The following is an 8,249-nucleotide window of genomic DNA, read 5'->3' as shown; positions in this document are numbered from 1 at the left end:
CTGAGTAATGGAAGTCCATAAGCCAGAAGTGAACTGGGCCCCCCGATCAGAGGACAGGTCTGAGGGGACCCCAAACCGGGAGACCCAGGTGCCGATGAATGCGCGGGCCACCTCAGCTGTGGTAGTCTCCGTCAGTGGGACGGCCTCTGGCCAACGGGTGGTCCTGTCCACCATCGTCAGAAGGTGAGTGTACCCCCTGGAGGCGGGAAGGGGACCCACCAGATCAATGTTGACATGGTCGAAGCGTCTTTCTGGGACCGTGAACCGCTCCAGCGGGGCCTTAACATGACGATGGACCTTCGCACGTTGGCATGGCACGCAGGTCTTGACCCACCCACCAATGTCAACCTTCATCCTGGGCCAGACGAATTTCGCCGCAATCAGGCGCTGCGAAGGTTTCCTGCCTGGGTGTGAGAGGCCATGTATGGCCTCGAAAACTTGCCGTCTCCATGCATGTGGAACCACGGGGCGCGGCTGCTCCATGGACACGTCACAAAGCAGCGTTGTGCCGTCGTCACTGAAGGGGATGTCCGCCAACTGGAGGCCAGAAACTTTAGTCCTGCATGCCTGGATGTCTGGGTCCGAAACCTGATCCGCAGCCATATGGGCGTAGTCGATGCCGAGGTGGACAGCCCCGATAGTGGCACGAGAGAGGCAGTCAGCTACAGGGTTGTCCTTCCCCGCCACATGCCGAATGTCTGTAGTGAACTCGGAGATATAAGCCAGATGACGCTGCTGCCTGGCAGACCACGGCTCCGACACCTTAGCCATGGCAAAAATCAAGGGTTTGTGGTCCACAAAAACTGTGAATGGACGAGCCTCCAGCAGGAAACGGAAGTGCCTGACTGCCAAGTACAGAGCGAGGAGCTCTCGGTCAAAGGTGCTGTATTTTTGCTCACTGGAGCGGAGTTGTCGGCTGAAAAATGCCAGGGGTTGCCAAACCCCCTTGACCAGCTGTTCGTAAACGCCTCCAACGGCATAATCTGAGGCATCAGTTGTCAAGGCCACGGAAGCTTCAGGCACGGGGTGAGTCAGCATGGTCGCGCTCGCGAGGGCTTCCTTGGTGTCTGAGAATGCCTTTGACATTTCGTCGGACCATGCGATGATGTGCTTAGGGGTCTTGTCCTTGAGAGCCCCATACAGGGGTCGCATTAGGTGGGCAGCCTGGGGGATGAATCGATGGTAGAAATTCACCATCCCCAGGAACTCCTGTAAAGCTCTAATGCTGGTAGGGCGTGGGAGCTGCAGCACAGCGTCCACCTTTGATGGCAGCGGGACCGCCCCAGCAGTAGTGATGTGGTGGCCGAGGAAATCCATGGCAGGCAGTCCAAACTGGCACTTTGCTGGGTTGATGATTAATCCATGTTCCCGGAGGCGACTGAAGAGGAGACGGAGGTGGGATAGGTGCTCTGCCTTGGACGTGCTAGCTACCAGGATATCGTCTAGGTAGACAAACACAAAAGGGAGGTTGCCCAGCATGGCGTCCATCAACCTCTGAAAGGTCTGGGCAGCATTCTTGAGGCCAAACGGCATCCTCAAAAACTCAAAAAGTCCGAATGGTGTTATAACCGCTGTCTTGGGGACGTCCTGAGGGCTAACTGGCACCTGGTGGTATCCCCGTACCAAATCCACTTTAGAAAAAATAGACGCGCCCGCTAGATGGGCTGAAAAGTCTTGAATGTGTGGAACGGGGTAACGGTCAGGTGTGGTGACATCATTTAGACGCCGGTAGTCGCCGCACGGACGCCAGCCTCCGTTGGACTTGGGAACGAGATGGAGAGGCGAGGCCCAAGGACTGTCAGAACGGCGAATGATGCCAAGTGCCTCCATGGCTGCAAACTCCTCTTTCGCGATGGTGAGCTTGTGTGGGTCGAGGCGACGGGCCCTGGCATGCACTGGTGGGCCTTCCGTGGAGATGTAATGCATGACGCCGTGTTTGGTGGTAGCAGCCGAGAAGGTAGGTGTTGTGATGTCTGAGAACTCCAATAGAAGAGGAGAGAAATCGTCAGCCGGCGAGACAGCACTGGACAGCTTCATTGTGGCTGCGTCACTGCGCTCACATGACAAAGAGCCGAATGTCTCAGCGTTGACGAGTCGGCGGTTCCCCACGTCCACCAGGAGGCTGTTAGCGCAGAGAAAGTCAGCGCCTAAGAGGGGAGTAGACACTTTGGCCAACACAAAACTCCAGGTAAAACGCTGGTCAGCAAAACACAAACCCACAGTGCGCCTGCCGAAGGTAGCGATAGCACTGCCATTGGCAGCCTCAAGGGAGGGTCCTTGTTTCCCTGTTTTAATGTCTATTGCCGATACGGGCAGCACGCTCACCTGGGCACCTGTGTCACACAGAAAACGGCGGCCGGAGAGGGAGTCAGTGACGTACAGCAAGCCTGCAGAATGGCCGGCACCCACAGCTGCTAATGAGTGGCGGCCTGTGCGTTTCCCGACACACTGAAGTTGCATGGTGGTAGGCACTTCTTAGCTTTGTCCCCGAATTTCATATGGTAAAAGCACAACCCCGACGGCCTCACCCGTCGGGCCACAGCAGTAGCGGAGATGGAGAGTGGTTGGAACCCAAACTCATCCATGGTGGCTGTAAAACACTTCTTCCCAGCTGAGAAAAATATATCCGCTTCCTTGGCTAGCTGACGAAAGTCTGTTTTGATGGAATTAGCCATTGAAAAACGAACCTGGTCTGGTAACTGTTGCAGAAAAAGCTCTTTAAAAAGAAAACACGGCTGATGGTCGCCCAGCAAAGCTAGCATGTGGTCCATCAGTTCAGAGGGTTTTGTGTCACCGAGCCCAGGGAGAGAGAGGAGCTGGCGTGCACGTTCAGATTCAGACAGACAAAAAGTATCGATGAGGTGCGCCTTCAAGGTAACATATTTGTGCTGTGCCGGTGGGTTTTCAATAAGACTCACCACTCTCGCTGCCGTTGAATTGGTTAAAGCTGCTACCACGTAGTAGTATTTGGTATGATCCACGGTAATATCCCTGAGGGCGAATTGAGCTTCAGCTTGTGCAAACCATGCGTTGGCATTTTGTTCCCAAAAAACGGGCAGCTTGAGTGAAACTGCGTTTGTTGTCATGTTCAAATGATCTCCGAAAACGTTCGAGAGAATGTCAGGGTCACCAATGTAGGAGTGACGGCAATAACTGGACGATGTAGTCGGTTTGCCGGTAGAAAAACAATCATGTGCTTTATTCTCACTCTCTGCATGCGTACTGACAACAACAACATTCATCCATCTTTGTCCCACTTATATACTCATATCACCCGCTAAGCATCCTGGGTGATTGAGTAAACACAAACATATCAACAGTGCTTTGTACAGGCTGGAACGCCGTGAATTACGAATACTCTGCTCACTAACGAGCGGTCACTACAATATGATCATTATATAATGAAAATAATTTTATTATTTTGTAACTTAAATGTAATATTAAAAGGATGGTTTTTTATCATCTTAATTTAATTATTTAGTAATTTAAAGGCAATATTAGGCTATATGCTTTCATATTTTTCCTGATCATCATGGGTTCTCTGGTTTATCGGGTTCATCGCCGGTATACATTACATCGTGTTTAACCACTCAGTCTGATTGACGGTTCATGCAAAGGACATTGTGCATTTCTGATTGATTTACTGATTTGACTGATTGATTTACTTTATTTGGGGGTCAATGAAAAATGCAACTTGCTGGACATTGCTCCTAAGGTAAACACGCTTCATGTGTGCTGTCAGCTCGCATAGGAACAGGGGGCGCATGGCAAAAGCGGGTCATTATGTAACACTGACACTGTGTGTAACCCATTCTGGAATAATAGACAATCATAGAATTGGATACTGTTCTATCCAAAGCAAGTATGCCAGTCAAAAAAACGTGTACACTTTTCCTGTTCGCGCCACACGGTGGACATTCCCCCCCCCCCCTCTTATGTGCGCCTGCCTGCCCGCCCCTCCTACCCAGGGTCTCAGAGCGACTCTCCGACGCGCCTCAGTCTCCGGTCAGTCCGTTACGCGCAGGTAGGCTGCAGACCACCCGACCATATCCACTATGAGCGTGGAGCGTCTGTTCGATGAGCTCGGACACTTCAAAAGGTAGACATATATACCAGCGTTTCTTTCCCACCATGTCGGTTGAATTGAATGACAATCTTTGGGCTGTTTCCTTTTGTATCCAGTCAGGGAATATCTTCCTCTCTCACTCTCAACCACCAAGTAGTAGACAGAGTTTGACTGCGGCCATGATGAGCGAATCTCTCCTGTTGCATGATGCAGACAACATGTTTATTTATAGTTGTGGCTTCCTCACGGAGACGTTTAGGCTGCTATTTCTGTCCATAGTTAGTCAGGTAGGCTGTTCTAGAGGCTGTCATAGAGGCTGTTTGGGTTAATTCTCTGTGCAATGTTGAGAGAGATATAGGGTTTGAAAGGTTTCACTACCAATCTACCGATCCTGGAAGTATTGATAACTGGTACCCTAACCAATTTTTGGGTTGAAATTGAAAATATGGAAACCGACCTAAACAGACGTGTCTGTGAGCAGTGCGCTGCTGTCCCGGGCGCGTTTGGAGAGACGCGGGTTGTTCTTATAGCGGGTTGCGTAACTTGATTCATGTTTTTCGTTTGAAAATGAAATGTTTTCCACCTTCTACCTTCATTCTTAAAGCATTTTTTTCCTTTCATATCATTTTTTGTTATGAAGAACACTTTTGGTGACTTTTACGAAGTCTTTACGATGATGACGAATGAGTTTGAGGCTATATTCATTTGACGTCCTTCCTTCTGATAATAATAATAATAATAATAATAATAATAATAATAATAATAATAATAATAATAATAGCAACCTTTATTTGATGCGCCTTTTAAAACCGACTTCTTCCTCTTAAGAGCGTAACCGCTTCATATTTCTCGGAGAGAGAGTGAGAGAGAGAGAGAGAGAGAGAGAGAGAGAGAGAGAGAGAGAGAGAGAGAGAGAGAGAGAGGGAAAGAGAGAGGGAAAGAGAGAGAGAGAGACAGAGAGAGAGAGAGGGAAAGAGAGAGGGAAAGAGAGAGAGAGAGACAGAGAGAGAGGGAAAGAGAGAGAGAGAGACACAGAGAGAGAGGGAAAGAGAGACAGAGAGAGAGGGAAAGAGAGACAGAGACAGACACACAACACACCTCCTCAACACCCCTCCCGTCCCCCCTCCTCTGGTCCTCCAGGTTCCAGGCATGCCTGTACTTCGCCGCGGTGTTCCAGGCCGTGGCCTGCGGGATCCACTACCTGGCCTCCGTGTTCCTGGTGGAGACGCCCAGCTTCGTCTGCGCGGTGCAGCCTCACCTCAACATCACCTCCGTCCTGTACGGTAACCTCACCGCCTCCACCCTAGAGGAGGTCCTGCCGTCCTTCCGCCCGGGGGACGGCCCGGTGGTGGTGCGGACCTCCGCGGGGGACCAGTGGGAGTTGAGCCCGTGCCGGAGCGCTCTGCGCCTGGACCCGCCCGCGGACTTCACCTACGACTTTGACGGCAACAAGACCGTGCAGGCGTGCGCGGGGGGCTACGTCTACGACCACACGGAGGTGTACCAGAGCGTGGTCACGGACTGGAACTTGGTGTGCGAGAGGGAATGGCTGGCCAAGCTGTGCCAGCCCACCTTCATGCTCGGGGTCCTGTTGGGCGCGCTGGTGTTCGGGGACCTGGCCGACAGGTGAGCTAAGCACGCGCCTGGAACAAAACCAGGGAGCCAATCATGGGGCTGCGTTCCTGTGTACCTCGGTACCCCCCCCCCCCCTCCCCCCCCTGTCTCGCTCTCTCTGGACCGACGAGGCACGAATGACAAATAATTCTAGCTGTATTCATTGTCATGCAACAGTATATCTCTTACTTGATACGGCGCATATGCCTAAGGCACCTGTGGGTCAGTTTCAGCCCTCATACTGACTGACTGACTGACCACCTCAGACTGGTGTGTTGAGGTGTGTTGAGGCGTGTAGAGGTGTGTTGAGGCGTGTTAAGGTGTGTGTTGAGGCATGTTAAGGTGTGTAGAGGTGTGTTAAGGTGTGTGTTGAGGCGTGTTAAGGTGTGTGTTGAGGTGTGTTAAGGTGTGTGTGGAGGTGTGTTAAGGTGTGTGTAGAGGTGTGTTAAGGTGTGTGTAGAGGTGTGTTAAGGTGTGTGTAGAGGTGTGTAGAGGTGTGTTAAGGTGTGTTGAGGTGTGTTAAGGTGTGTTGAGGTGTGTTGAGGTGTGTTGAGGTGTGTGGAGGTGTGTTAAGGTGTGTTGAGGTGTGTTGAGGTGTGTAGAGGTGTGTTGAGGCATGTTAAGGTGTGTAGAGGTGTGTTAAGGTGTGTGGAGGCGTGTTAAGGTGTGTGTTCAAGGTGTGTTAAGGTGTGTGGAGGTGTGTTAAGGTGTGTGTAGAGGTGTGTTAGGTGTGTGTAGAGGTGTGTTGAGGTGTGTAGAGGTGTGTTAAGATGTGTGGAGGTGTGTGGAGGTGTGTTAAGGTGTGTGTAGAGGTGTGTTAAGGTGTGTAGAGGTGTGTTAAGGTGTGTGTAGAGGTGTGTAGAGGTGTGTGGAGGTGTGTTAAGGTGTGTTAAGGTGTGTTGTGTGTCTCTGTCTCTCTCTCCCTCTTTCTCTCTCTTTCTCTTTCTCTCTCTCTCTCTCTTTCTCTCTCTCTCTCTCTCCCTTTCTCTCTCTCTCTCTCTCTCTCTCTCTCTCTCTCTCTCTCTCTCTCTCTCTCTCTCTCTCTCTCTCTCTGAACGAGGGTAAACAAAAACCATTGATCCACTTGACACAGTGCATATGGCACCTCTCAGGGTGGGGGGGGGCGGGTCTTAGCAGTGCAGATATTAGCAGGCATGCAGCGCGGGTACAGAGTGGGCAGATCAGGTGACCTGCGCGGGGGGGGGGGGCAGGGGGTCCCCGCCACAGCCAGAGCCCCCTGTCGACCCCACAACCTCAAGCCAGCTACTTTTGTATGTCGTGGGATTGACAAACCAGCTACTTCATACAAAAGTAGCTGGCTTGAGAGATGGACTGGGTAATGACGTTAGCAGTCTAAAGTTGGTAGCTAACGTTATATCGATAACAGTCATTGTTTTGGTGTCAGTGAAGACTAGTTCATAGGTATGCTGGATTTTGAAATAATATGTTGCTGGTTAATATGGTTCAATATGTTGCTTATTAACCCCGGCTAACCTAGCTAAAGACAGACCGTAGCAGATGTTAAAAGTCGTTATTTCAAATATTGTGTTGTGACTGTTTTTTAACACGATATTACACACATACCCACAAACTTTATTTGTATAGCGCTTTTCATGCAAACGTTGCAGCTCAAAGTGCTCCAATCATTATATAATCATAATAAAATGATTTAGTCATTTAAAGGCAATGAAGAATAAATACTTATGGAGGAAATGGTACATAGATGATAGAATTAGCAAAAGTCCAAATATGAACTACATCAAATGGGAAAGTCATCTGCCAAAAAACAATTTCTGGATATCAAATAAATAAATCAGCAGCAAGATGGTCTCATAAAAGCCTCTCGTACAGTAAATGTCTTAAACACGCATTTCCACCGTCAGTCACAGTAACTTATATTGATGGTTAATAGTTAGGGTTAACAGTTAGGGTTAATAGTTTGGGTTAATAGTTTGGGTTAATAGTTTGGGTTAATAGTTAGGGTTAACAGTTAGGGTTAATAGTTTGGGTTACATTTTGCTATTTAATAGTGTCCAAACTTGTCTGCTATAGATCCCTTAGTCAATTTGAGATGACAAGAGAAATGAAAAGAGTAATGGAGGAAGGACAGAGTAATAATGTGGACCCGAAATATCCGATGGAGGAAAGCAACAATTCACAATCTGCCTCATTTGTTTTTTCAACAAAAACACCACCAACAACAACAACAACAACAGCCTCGCATTCGACTGACGTTCAATCAACGACAAACAAACCAGCAACTCATTAAACGTTTGATAACCTGAATGTCATCTTCTACCGCCCGTCTAAAGGAAGTTATTGTAGGGTTAGAGTTAGTTAGTCCTAGTTATCCTAGGGTTGGGTATGGAGCTGTTCCTGTGTTGTGTGAAGGTCGGTGGTCTAGCTAAGCTGACTGAGAGGGTGTGACTGACTGACTGAGACAGAGGGAGCCGTTTGAGGGAGTTTTGCGTGTGAACCTAAAAGACAGAGTGAATTTTTTTTTTTTTTAACTGTTTTGAATCCAAACTTGATTCACAGATCAGATGTAGCACTGCTAGACTACGTGTGA

General features: G+C 49.4%; 1 protein-coding gene across 1 annotated transcript in view; it reads left to right on the top strand.

Moving 5' to 3' along the window:
- Window positions 1-4,008: 4,008 nt before the first annotated feature.
- Window positions 4,009-8,249, top strand: part of slc22a16 (solute carrier family 22 member 16) — a gene marked incomplete at its 3' end in the record, with an annotated part of 16,066 nt that continues 11,825 nt past the window's right edge. Inside the window, 2 exon segments of the mRNA XM_080551122.1 lie at window positions 4,009-4,099; window positions 5,207-5,692. Of these exon segments, the coding sequence (XP_080407248.1) occupies window positions 4,056-4,099; window positions 5,207-5,692 (530 nt within the window). The 5' untranslated portion in view covers window positions 4,009-4,055.

This window comes from Nansenia antarctica (genome assembly GCF_963989245.1).
Source record: "Nansenia antarctica genome assembly, contig: SCAFFOLD_295, whole genome shotgun sequence".
NCBI lineage: Eukaryota > Metazoa > Chordata > Actinopteri > Argentiniformes > Microstomatidae > Nansenia > Nansenia antarctica.
Note: the sequence above shows the minus strand (reverse complement) of the source record. Positions and strands in the feature narration are given on the sequence as shown.